Source organism: Mchenga conophoros, linkage group LG18 (assembly GCF_057382185.1).
Source record: "Mchenga conophoros isolate Kocher_MC1m ecotype Shallow Benthic linkage group LG18, M_conophoros_male_GT1.1, whole genome shotgun sequence".
Classification (NCBI taxonomy): domain Eukaryota; kingdom Metazoa; phylum Chordata; class Actinopteri; order Cichliformes; family Cichlidae; genus Mchenga; species Mchenga conophoros.
Genome location: NC_140543.1, coordinates 13,765,876 through 13,778,629, shown reverse-complemented (window position 1 = coordinate 13,778,629; position 12,754 = coordinate 13,765,876). Strand labels below are relative to the sequence as shown.

The 12,754-nt window shown below is 45.3% G+C and overlaps 1 protein-coding gene across 3 annotated transcripts in view; it reads right to left on the bottom strand.

The window, feature by feature from the left end:
- skila (SKI-like proto-oncogene a) overlaps positions 1-9,956 on the bottom strand; it is a 35,716-nt gene extending 25,760 nt beyond the window's left edge. Inside the window, exons 1-2 of one of the 3 annotated variants that reach the window (XM_085253563.1) lie at positions 9,751-9,956; positions 6,186-7,466 (exon numbers count right to left, since the gene is read on the bottom strand). In XM_085253563.1, coding sequence (XP_085109689.1) covers positions 6,186-7,316 — 1,131 coding nt within the window. In that variant the 5' untranslated portion in view covers positions 7,317-7,466; positions 9,751-9,956. Of the gene's footprint in view, positions 1-6,185; positions 7,467-8,173; positions 9,018-9,750 lie in introns of those variants that run through there. The other 2 variants (XM_085253561.1, XM_085253562.1) reach the window with 2 other exon arrangements.
- Between the last annotated feature and the right edge of the window lie 2,798 nt (positions 9,957-12,754).

Sequence of the window (12,754 nt, the reverse complement as noted above, 5' to 3'; positions counted from 1 at the left end):
CGTTATTACACTCTTAAATCCTGCTACTTATTCCTGCGTCTTTTGTGATCTTACAAAGCTTCAAACGACACGTCGACTATTAAATCAGTCGTCGACGATTTTGATAGTCGACGTAATCGTGACTAGTCGACTAATCGTGGCAGCCCTACAGGGTATACAGACTGAAAGACTTCTAGAGCAAGCGGTTCACTGTGCTTCAATTTGAGACTCCAAGCTTAAGGTCACAACAAGGCATCGCAACTAGGTTCAGTTTGATAGAGGCAAATGGAGAGAAAATCAAACAGGCAGGAACACACTTGTGTGGAAAAAACAAGTCGTTACCCATCAGGGAAATAAATGGGGATTTATTAGTCAGTATTTCCCCCTGCTTTTCACAGAACTGCAGTACGCATGACTGATATGCGTTTTGGCCAGGATTGCGGTTGGCAGCCCATTGGGATTCAACGACACGCCTTTGATATCCGTTGTTTATCTGCTTGTCTCGGAGATTGGGGCTGTAGGAGAAACTATAACACTGCCCATATGCCGGGCGTCTACGTGTACTGTCTGATGTGTACATGGTGCTCCTATGGAAAGCGGCGTCTCCGGGGTTCTCCATTTATATCTTCATTAATCACCGTTCCCACCGGGAGGCCGCACAGAGGAGTCTTTCAAATGCAAATGCATTCTCTCTACTTGCACACAACACACACACAGCCCCTTTACAGTATACCCACCAGCGTAGCAGCTCACAACACGCACAACCTGTCCGGCTGTCTTTCAGGAAGACCTGACAGTGGACAGTTAATCTTCTCGTCAACTGATCGATTAATTAATACCAAAACTCCTCATTATTCTGTTTTCTTCTAAAGCCAACTAAGCAAACGAGTCAGGCGTGTTTTGATCCAGAAACCTCTCTCTGCTTGCATCTTGTTTGAACTCGTAGCCCCACTATTCTCACTTTGTTCTCAATCTCGTTTTCCTCAGAAGCAGCAAACTGATCTGGCGCCCTGAGGGGGAGCGAGCAAGAGCGCAGTGAACATGCAAATAGGCCATCCGTCGAGGCTTCTTTTAAAAGCCCGCAGGACGTTTAGCGGGGAGGGGCTTGGCAAATGTGTTTAGTCTGTGTGAGTGCTGGCAGACGTGGCAGAGGCTCCGCTGTATCTGGACAGACCTGTCTGTGCTGCCCACTGCTGCGGCAGGCTCACGTCAGGCCCGGAGCAGCACAGTTTCCTCTTATTTTTACTTTATTATCCAAAATAAAGAGCAGCAGCTGTTCCAGCCCAGTGATGGTACATTTCTAAATGTGGGGCTGTGGTGAACGGCACAGGCTGATGAACTGTGGCAGAGGCCTGTGGTCATGTGAAACCTAAAGCTTTAAAGGATGATTCTTATCTATTTCAGACAAAGACTAGGAAGTAATGGTTTGGGCACTCCTCCAGCGAGCTGCAACTCTGTTATAGAGCTATGATACTGGCACTGACCTGACGATGACATACCAGAGGCCCCTCAGCTAAGCCCCTCCTACCTTGAGAGGCCCCTTTTAGGCCTTTTACAACAGGCTGCAAACATGGGCCAAGGCATGGCTCGTTATACACAGACTGTCTCCCACACCAAACTACATACAGGCCTAATAGACTGTAGGTTAGTGTGGGCCAGCGTCCAAAAAGCGGCCGTGTATTCAGTATAAGGGGACAATTGTTCTAAGGAAAATGCACAAACAGACAGAAATATGTGTATGTGTGTCCTTCTTGTTAGCTGGGGAAATACAAGCTAGCAGGCATGTGATTGGCCAATAAAGAGGGCTGTTACAAGCAACATTTGAGGTTGAGGTTAATTTCACGTTGGAAGAAAGGAAATTTGAGGTCAGAGGCCAAACCCCCCACCCCAAATAAATAAATAACTAAAAAGTGGAGCAGTTTTGAGTAAACCATATTCAGGGCAACGTGTCCTGGCTCTAACCTCACATCCTTTCATAGCCTTTACTTCTCTTATTTGCTCAAGTTTCTTGCCCTCAGGCGGTCAAAGATACCGTGTTGCCCGATGCTGCTTCAAATGAATGCATGCGACAGCAGAAGCAGTAGAGAAGTGAACTTGGGACACTGATTCGCATGTCTGAACAGACAGGAACTTATGTAACACTGGCTGTGCCCTCTGTAAAAAAAAAAAAAAAAAGTCTGCTCCTTTCACTCTTCTTGTTTCCTTCTTCCTCCTTCTCCTCTTGATGCACCCTCCCCTGCCACCCACCCCCACTCTATTCAGTGTTCGTGTCACCCGGCAACTCGCCATATCCATCAAGGAGACCCGATCAATAGGCGCTGGCCTTTCTTCCCCATCCACCTCGCAGAAGCGCACAAGTGGTCTTATTGCTTATGTAATGATTGACTTATCGGGTCATTTGGCTGCCTACTTTGCTACTGTTCGCCAATTGGGGCCAGGGAGGGGGCATTGACTGTTTACGGATACATGTGAGAACGTCTGATTTGGGAGAAAGGGGGTAATGGTGAGCAATGGGTGGCAGCGTGAAGACCAGACTGCGGGTCTGAGGGCAGGAATCCAAGAGAAGGCAGGCAGTTTGAATGTCGAGGGGAGGTAGATGAAGAAGGCAGGCGCAGCGAACGATTAGCATGCTCGCCAAAATCCAATTAGACACCGCCCAAGAGAAAGACTGACAAGCAGACAGACAAACAGCCCAGGAGACAGCCAGAGAGTGCAGCTGCACCGGTCTGCGGTAATGAAGTCACTGGTTTCCAAATAGCAAATAGAGGAAGCCAGAAAGATGCAGCTGTCTGCCGTCTGTGCCGCAGCCACTGTGTCAACCCGGCCAGGGAGACAGACAGAGGAAGGCTGTTCTCTCCGTCTGACACTTCTGACTCGGGGCCAGCACAACGCTACAAACAAGGCTGGGGCAAAAAAAAAAGGAAAAGCAGCAAACTGCTACACCCACCATGTTGGGGCTGCTCATTAGCGTTAGGAGACAAGCCCAAAATATCAAATCAGATTGCTTCTGCTCTTTCCTCTCTCGCTTATAGTGTAAAAAAAATTTTTAGTAGCATGAGCTTATTTACACAATACATTTGAAAATGGCTTTAAAAATATGAGGAACCATTTTCAGTCTAAAGAATGAGCGTCTGTAACAAACCCTGAGGTCAAAATGAAATCATTGTCTGTCGAATACTAAAGTGACTCCGGTGATAAGGTTTCAGCTTGTTGCTGTGTGCGTTGGTTGTGTCTAGTAAACTGTTTACACAGCAGGGATCAGTAGACAGGCTAGCACTGCCTCCAGGCACAAAGCGCCTTTATGGAGCGCAGGTCCTGGAGTTTTTAACTGCACCTTTTTAAGCCAAACAGTCCGAGCAGGATTTGGGACTGGGGGGGACTGGGGGGGGATTCCAGAAAGCTCCCCTCTTGTTTTCTATGAGGTCCCAGAAATCTCTGTTAAAACTGCTTGTAAATGTGCACATTGACACTGTGTGTAAATAAGGGACATTGGGTAACAGTATACATTTGGGGTTAGACCAACACGCACGAAGGCGAGCCATCTTTCTAAAAAGAAGACTCAACTATGAGCTTGCCTGCCTGGCCGTCCACCAACTGGGATGTGGAAACTATGAGTCACGCAGCCAGTGCGGTGGAGGCGGCTGGACACAGAGAGTCTGGAGGATGTTCAGGGTGAGAGACACGTCCGTCTGTTTCGCTTCCTGTTCAGTTAACGCACACTTTCATTACAGGAATACACAAACAGAGAGTGGCTGAATGTGAAGGGAGAGCCCCTGTGTCCTGACTTCAGTACGAGGTCATCGTGTTCCTCCGGTCACTGACCTTTCACACACTCGTAAATCTGTTCAGGAGGGAGTGGTGTGAAGCTTATACTGGCATCCTCTATCAAGTCACCTGCTTCCTGGACACTCTCATGCAAACATCTTTCCAGGAATTTTAGCCATTTGTGACTTTGTCTGTCTCTGTCAACACCAGCATAACTGTTACATAAAATTTCACCACTGCTGTTAACCCTGCAAAAACCATTTCCACTGAAACCAAAACCCCACAAACACCATGTTCTGGTGTTTGTGGGGTTTTAACTAGAAGAAGAAAATGAGAGAGAAAAAAAACAAAAAACAAAAACTTTGACTGAGAAAAAAATTAATAAAAAAAAAATCACCACCTCACAGAGGAGACAGCACCTGAAACTGTGGTGAGACACATGCTCCAGAGGGCCTGGCAATGTGTGAGTGTGTGAGACAGAGAAACAAAGATGTGTCATACTGGCCTACACACACACACACACAGGGGCAATGTGTCTCACACATAAACACACACACCACTGATACTGCGGGACTCATCAGCCCCCTCGACATTAGGTACATGGTGCAGTAGTTTGTGCGCTAGTTTCCCTCTGAGCTACAAAAATGTCTCTGGCTTTCAGAAAGAACGTCTGTGGCTTCCAACATGCATACCGGCTGGGAAGAAGCGAGACAGGAATGTGGTCAGGACGCTGGGCGAGACGGTAGATGCTATTTCCGATGCATTCGCAAAAGGCAAATAATTCCTCTGTCTCGCACACATAAGTTGTGTGCCTTGAGCCGTACAAACCTCACACTCTGCACAAACTCTGCTCAGTCTTGCATGCAACCAGCTGCCAAGTAGTGACATATAAATCCTGACAATGACAGCTAACTTCACCAAAAACATGCATATAGATTTGCGTGTGAGCTAACCAGCCATTCACCCAGAATACAGTGCAAACCGGGGTAGTCCGCTGTGGTCACAGAGAGGTCATGAGACGACATAAACCAGTTAATAGCAGTGAAACGAGCTGGAGTTTCTCCCCCTCTTCCTCTTCTAAACACTGACCTTTCAATAGGATCGCTGCCCTTGTGGCTTCTATATTGCACTGGCATGATTTTTTTTTTTACACAGCAACTTAAAAAAACAAAAAAAATACATAGGAGCAGTAAAAAAAAAAAAAAAAAAAAAAAAAAAAAAATCACAATCAAATCAAATATAAACCCATTCCAAAGTGCTGGGAGTGACTAAATAAAGCTAAGTGGTCTGCTGAAAGTTAAAATAAGATAAATTTCTTTTAATAAATGTTGCCAGTCAAAACTATAACGGAAACTAAGCTTCAATTAACTGCACAGCCCTGCTTAACATCGGTTGATGTTCCACTACTGAAAGTGTGGCTTTCAGTACGTGTAGACTGTTCCAACATTCATTTTTTTAAACCAGCCAAAAAGCTCCTAAGCTGTGAACGGCACGAGATTTCCTTTCCATCAGCCATTATCTCAGACTGTGCTGAAAGAATGGAGATGAAGTAAACCTGGGTAAACTGGCCAGTTATTAGTCAGTAAAAAAGGGACCAGCTTATTTCCTTTTTAACTCTGTTTAGCTACAGTTAGTTTCCAGTGTGGGCTTCCCTGTTTCAGTTTAGTTTTTAATAGTTGAAAATGTTAGGTTTCAGTTTAGATTTTATTCATTTTACTAGTTAGGTTTATAAAAATGGAGGGCTTTTGCCATGGGCATCTCTCTCAGAAGTACAGATTAGATATTACAATATGAATAAAGCACTTTTTGAAGGCAGCTGACTCGGTCCCATAGACATGTACCCTCATACAGGTAGGTTCCGATACCAAATTTGACTAAACAATAATTCAAACTAAACATTTCCTCTACAGTTAGTTTTAAGTGCAATATTGTGTCACTTAGTTTTCTTTCTTTTCCCTTTAAAAGTCTTTGTTGGCTATAATAACCTTGGTGCTGACAGATAACTCCAGTACCAGAGTTTCAGGGTTGCTTCCTGAGCCTCGCATATTGGCCTTTTGTTCAGTGACATTCCCACCGACCTCCAGGTGACCCGGAGGACAAATGATGCACTTCCCCTTCAGCTGTGGCCAGCTGGCCTAACTTCGTCTGATCAGACCTGCCCAGGCAGATGTCACCACCTGTCCCAGGCCTCAGACACACACACTAGGTCAACACTGGTTTAAGAAAACACCAGCCATTTTATTCAAATGAGCCCAACACACAAAACACAAGTCTGGAAGAGGGCAGGACAGAGGACGTGTCAGCTAGACAAACAAATATGGAGACTTTAATTCAAGAGAAAAGCTTTCACCGGTCAAACAGCAGAATGGTGATGAATGAGGATTTATAGCAAGCAAAGACACACTCAGCTTACACGGGTATCACTAAACAGGTGCACTTACTTTGTCTAGCGACCTCTTGAGCTGATAGTGGAACTTCTCTTTGACTTCGTCCAGCAGCTGCTTGAGTCTGGGCTCCTCCGGGGTCCCCTGGTACTTTCTGGCAAGCTGCAGGTAGCAGGGCCACTTGGCTGAGTCAAAGCCCCAGTGGCAGGTCCTCTTATCAGGTGACTTGTGCGAATGCATGACAAACTTCTGCGGTGAAAAGAGCAACTGGCACTCCACACACTGGATGCAGGGCACCTCGGGCTGGGTGTAGAACTGGGGCACAAAGAGACCCTGGCACTTCCCCAGACACTGGTGCTCCACCTGGAAGCTGGCTTCACTCTCCTTCAGGAGGCCCTGGGCTGACAGCTTACCGCTGGGGTCAGCAGGCAGGGCTGCACCAGGACGCAGCAGAGCGTTGCAGAGCCGCTGTGCATCCGTCAGTGTAATGAGGCCACAGGAAGGCGCGTTGAACGGCAGAATGCCCAGCACCTTTAGGATGTGCAGCTGCTCGGCGTCACAGCGAGAGCAGTAGACGTACAGCTCGTCGCACACGGTGTTGATCTGCTGCAGTGAGAAGTCGCGGAGCACGGAGTTGAGCACCTGGGGCAGGCAGAGACGCTTCTCGCCCCCAACAACGAAGCAGGAGATGGACTCTCCCTCCAGCAGAGAGTGGGTGAGTTCAGTAGAGCTGTCGCAAGGAACCAGCAAAGGGCCCCCTCCCAAAACAGGAGGGGAGGGCAGGGGGGGCATGCCGGCCTGGGAATGCTCATGGCCCGTACGCGCAGAGAAGGCAGCCGGGCCCCCGAGGGAGCTCTGACTGCTGAGGGTGAACTGGGCCAGTGTGTGTTTAAGCCCAGGGCTCAGGTCCAGGGCTTTAGTAGAGCCCATAATGTGCAGTTCAGCCCGGCCTTCCATGTCCATGTCACAGTCAGGGCGTGGGTCCTCAGTCTGCTCCCTCTTCACCTTGGGAGTTTTGGGGAGGGAGGGCAGGGAGTCCAAGCTGCGACGCTTCAGGTTGATCTCCGCCATCACGCGCTTCTTGATGGGCGCGTCTTCCAGCCGCTCTCTGTACAGCCGTTTCATGTTGCCCTTGAATGAGGTCAAGTCTTTGAAAGGGGTTTTCAGGCTGGTCTGGGTGCTGGCCATATCTAAGCACAGGGTTATTGTCGTTTCTGCGAGCTGACCAAGTTCTCGTATTCCTCTGGGTCTCTTTTCCTCCTTAACTCTTCTCAAATCTTCTGGCGATGAGACACATGCATGATCGTTACTGAAGATTTCTATCGTCTGATCTGTTCCCTGAGCATGAAAACACAAGGAAAAAATAGAAATAAAAAATTAATCACAGTCTTTTCTACCTTTCCTGTAGACAGATGAACAAACTGAAAAAATATCTGGAGCATTAAAGGTTTAATGGTGTCCCTGCGGGGTTGTTGAACAAGTCATCGGCTGTCAGCTTGGCCCGCTATACCAAATGGCCATTACCATACTTCACACAAACACGGGGGTTTTCTTCTTGGCTCTTGTAATTGAACCCCAGAGGAAGAAATTTGCATCCACCAAAGGTTCAAACGAGAAAACTTCTCAGCGCTGAGTGAGAATTTTAACAAGCCAAACCAGTTGACCACACAAGACAAACAGAAATCCTTCTCCACCACCACAACCACCAACACCCTACCTTTACCCCCCTCTCCCCCGTCATTACATTGTTAATGAGCGGCTGATCCACAATGCTCAAAAACATTTCACTTTGCAAATGAAAGTGCCCTTCCCAGCCACATTGTACGCTCCCGTAGGTGTGCTTACCCCACGCTGACCCCATCAACTCCGTGAAAAACAACTGATAAAAGCGTTAACAGCAGTCATCCCCTTCCCTCAATCCTCTCACAGCTTGACATTCAGCACTGTGGAAACCGATGTCCCCCCAATCTCTCTCTCCCTCCGTCTGCCTTTTTTGTTTTTAACTCTCGGATTTTACTAATAAGGTAAACACCGAGCGGCTTTACCGAATTTAAAACGCCTTGTAGTTGGTAATGGCTGCATTATGGTGCTGCAATATGACAGCAAGAGACAGCAGATTCCATGCACTTCGGCTCTGATGATACGCTTTCTGGTGTGGTAACGAAATGCTCTTTCTCTATATATACACGCATAGAGAGAGACACACACACACACGCACGCACGCACACACACGCCAAACGGAATTTTTGGCTTGTCAAAAAGGTAAACAGGCAGACTCGGTTAATTAACCACAAGACATGGTTTTGCATGCTTCTGCAAATTTTAGCATCCCGACGTTTTCTCTTTTTTTCCACCGACTGACGAGAAGAAGAAAAAAAGCTGTCGCGGTGCAAAACCTCTGAAACGGGTGGATGTTTGTGGGCGTAATAATGGCAAATACCACCGTGGGCCGATTGGCAAAAACAGCCATAAACACGGCAAAATTCAAATCAGTGGCTGACATAAAGGAGCGTTTGCCCCGATTTTTCTCGTGTTTTTTTAAACAAATCTATCTCGGTTTGCTTCCCCCAAGACACAAACCGTCTTTTCTCGCGCAGCCTCTCGCCCGAGCTGGACTTATTCACGTCACCCGCACTACTTCTTAGTACCCTTTTTTTTGGTGCAAGGACACCGCGTATAACGCCAACTATCCCCCTCCTCCTCCTCCTCCAGTCTGCAGCCTCTACCTCGCCTCCTCTGCTGGCTCGGCACTGGTATGCAGACAGTGCTGATAATGACATTCACTGTCTGCGATACAGTCTGCTGTGGTGTGGTGAAGGCACCGCGGTTGGGCATTTATGCGCACACGCCGATTTTGGTGAGGGCACGGTGAGGTTTAAACCCGTGGCAATCTCCCCTCTCCAATCCCCCCCAAACACAGGTAGAACACTTGTCACTAAGGGTCAAAACACTTGCAATAGGTGTTTAATATTAAATATATGAGTGCTAGATTATTTAAAATAAGAATATGTTCTGAGTGTAAAAAATGTGCGCATTTGACTGGAAACCCGCTGAGAAGCAGCTCTCGGGTCCTTTAACACTAAATCATCATAGCGCTAGCTAGCCCGACCACCCCAGTCAGCCTTGCTCCGATACAGCCGCTCGTATAGCAGTCTGAACAGCTCAGAGGGCTGTGAAGCAGGCTAACCCAGCTCCCGTGAGTACAGACGGGCTCACTTTTGCCCAGTTCCCTCCCCCAGCAGCAATAACAACCAGAGTAAAGCAGGCAGAACCGACTTCAGCGCTCATATACATTGTAAGCATTGACCGCGACCGTTGGGGGGATAAACAGCCACCATATTAAGGCAGGCTAACCCCGCGCAGAGACTAATAAAGCAGGCTTACCGAGAGCACGGAAAGCGTTAACATCACGACTGGCTAACCCCAGATAGACACCGATACGGCAGGCTAAAGCAGATTAGCTTCGCTCCCCTTCACTCCGCTACTCACTGTCGGCCAAACGCAGGAATTCAACCATAATCGTTAATCACCGGCTCGGATTCGCTACTAACAAACCAACCTCCCGTCCCTCCTTAACGGGCCCATTTAACCGGCTCCGTCCTTTGAAACGGCGAGCACTTGCCTGGACGCTGTGTATCGGCCGTCCTCACTCTCCCGGGGTCCTCTCAGTACTGGAAAAGCCTGGCGGAGCGTCAACAAGATGCAGCTAGAGGCTCCACTACAGCGCCGTAACGTCACGCTGCACACGGCCGAGAGGCGGATACGTCACCCGGCTGACGGAAACTATGCGGGGGTGTCTCTCGCCTGTCTCTCCTCCTGTCTGTCGGCTCGCGTGTCTGTCTGTCTCACACAATCTGTGAGGTTTGTTTCCAGAGGTGTGGACTCGAGTCACATGACTTGGACTCGAGTCAGACTCGAGTCATTAATTTTATGACTTTAGACTTGACTTGAAAAAATGTTCTAAGACTTGTGACTTGACTTGGACTTTTACACCAATGACTTGGGACTTGAATTGGACTTGAACCGGTTTACTTGAAAAGACTTGATATTTTACCCCAAATATAAAATTTAACACGCATATTATATAGAGATTGAAAATGTGACGTCATTCACGGGTAGAACCGCAAAGGATTCTGGGAACTCGTGGCAAGAGGTACTAGCGCACGCAGGCTTTCAATTGAAATCACAGCGATAAAAAGAAACACAAAAATGTCAAGAAGCCGTTGTGTTATTAACTGCAATAGCCGGTCGCATGACAGCCACGGGAAGCCGACGGGTAAAGAGATCGGTTGTTATCGGATTAAGTCGTTGAAGAGAAATTGTTCGAGCCATGTTTCCGAAGTAACAAAGGCGCGACGGATGGCCTGGATTGCAGCCATTCAAAGATCAAATATAACGTCCCAGAACACTCCAGCTCACAGGTTAGTCTGCTCCAAGCATTTACACGAAGGTCAGAGTTTTTTAGTAGTTAATACGTCATTTTTCTTAACATAATTGGTGATATAGGTTACAAGTAAGTCTGGCGCTGAACAGAAATTGTCGCGCTATGCTCCTTTGTTTATTGTGCATAAATAGTGAATTGTCCTGACACAATATTGCGTTTCGCTTCTGTTATTATGGTACATTGACAAAAACACATACTTTTATTCACAGGATAAAACAGGTTTTTTGTATCACTAATTGCCCAGTACGATTACAGCATACAATATTGTTGTCACTGCTACATTTCTGTGATGCTACCAGAAATTATTTCCACTACTAATTAATTACCCTTGAGCTCAAAGGTTATATTAATAAACGGTTAACGAATGTGTATTTATGATGACGATTTGTGAGACTGGTAAACTTATGATACGTACGATGGTTCAAGGTCCTGCACCCATCCGTCGGTAAACTGTACCTGGACTTGTTGCAGTGACCTGAAGTTACTAAACTTCATGAGTGTATGCACTCACTCCAAGAAGCGTATGATTATAAATATGCATATAAATATGCTAAGATGAGATAGCTGACTTCATCTAACTAGCAAATGTTGTCCAGGCTACGTTGGTGATACAGTTTTTTTTAATGTGTATGATATTTTTGTCATGCGGTTTTAAAGCTGGTCCTACAACCGCATCCAAGAATAACATGCAGCTTATCTCAGAACTGTCGGTGAAAATTATTCTTGGAACTAGGTTTAATTGAGCTGCATTTTAAAGAGGTGCAATTTCACAATTTGTGTATATTTTCTAAGTTCACTATTTTGTCATGTGTTGAGAAAAACACAGATTTTAAAATTACATGGTCTAATATTTACATTTAGCATATAACTGCAACATTATTTTTTCGTTGTTTTTTTTTTTTAAAGACTCAAAAGGACTTGAAATTCAAAATTTCAGACTTGTGACTTGACTCGGACTTTTACACCAGTGACTTGAGACTCGACTCTGACTTGCCTGACATTACTTGAGACTTGACTTGAGACTTGAGGATAAAGACTTGAGACTTACTTGAGACTTGCAAAACAATGACTTGGTCCCACCTCTGTTTGTTTCCTTCAGGAGCAGGTAACGCTGCAGAGGCGGCCCCAGCTTTTTAAAAGGGGGGCGTAAGAGCCGGCGGGGGGAGGGGGCAAATCTAACAAACAACTTGAAAAACACCCCCCATACAGATGTGTTAAATACATCCTTTTGTTAAAGAATATTAACAGGTCTGTTCAGTGTATTAAAAAAAGGAAAAAAGAAAGAAAAACTTGTACAACTGTTTTACAAAGTGACTAAACAAGTATTTAGACTGTGAGGTCATATCAGAAATGGCACTAATCTTAACTCCATGTTATCGCCATGTGTAATTATTTATTTTTTTAATTGTTTTTCCAAGTCTTCCTGACATGGGGCAGTTTTCCAATTTCACTGTACTATTGTACTATGTATGACTGTGCAATGACAATAAAGAGTTATCTTATCTTACGTAAAGCAAGTGCACTTGTTTTCAGAATCATATACGTTATTATATTGAATCATCTATATTAATTAATTAATGCTCATTTCACTTTATTGCTGCAGCTTGAGATCATCTTAATAACTAATGTATTATTATGTATTATTATAAATATTAATATTAATAACAATAATAGAGCTCAATGGAGCAGCTCTGTGGCCTGATACAGATGTAATACATATAAGGCAAGGCTGTACAAGAGTTTAAGCATCCTTTTGTACTGAATAACTTGAATAACTGTGGTGAGCATTTATACCCTCTGAGGTATCTTTTGTATAATTTAAAATAATCCAAAGCCATCAATGAAGTAGCTACCATTGACTATAAATACAACCTCAGTCTTTTAAATGCCTAAAATATAATACCATTATTTTGAAAAGGAAGAAAATGTTACACACTAAATAAGAGAAATTATTTTAATACATATTTCTTTATTGTATTTTACTATAAGCCTTATTATAACTATTTGAAAGGGTATGGGAAACTTTTTTTAAAAGGAAACTGGAGTTTATATATCTTGATGCATTCTCAATCATCCAGGTAAGTAAATCTCCAAAGGCTGATTTTGTTCATCTGGACGTGAAAACGCTACTTCCAGATGAACAGAGTCAACCTTTGGAGATGGAGTTTATATATTTTTTAAA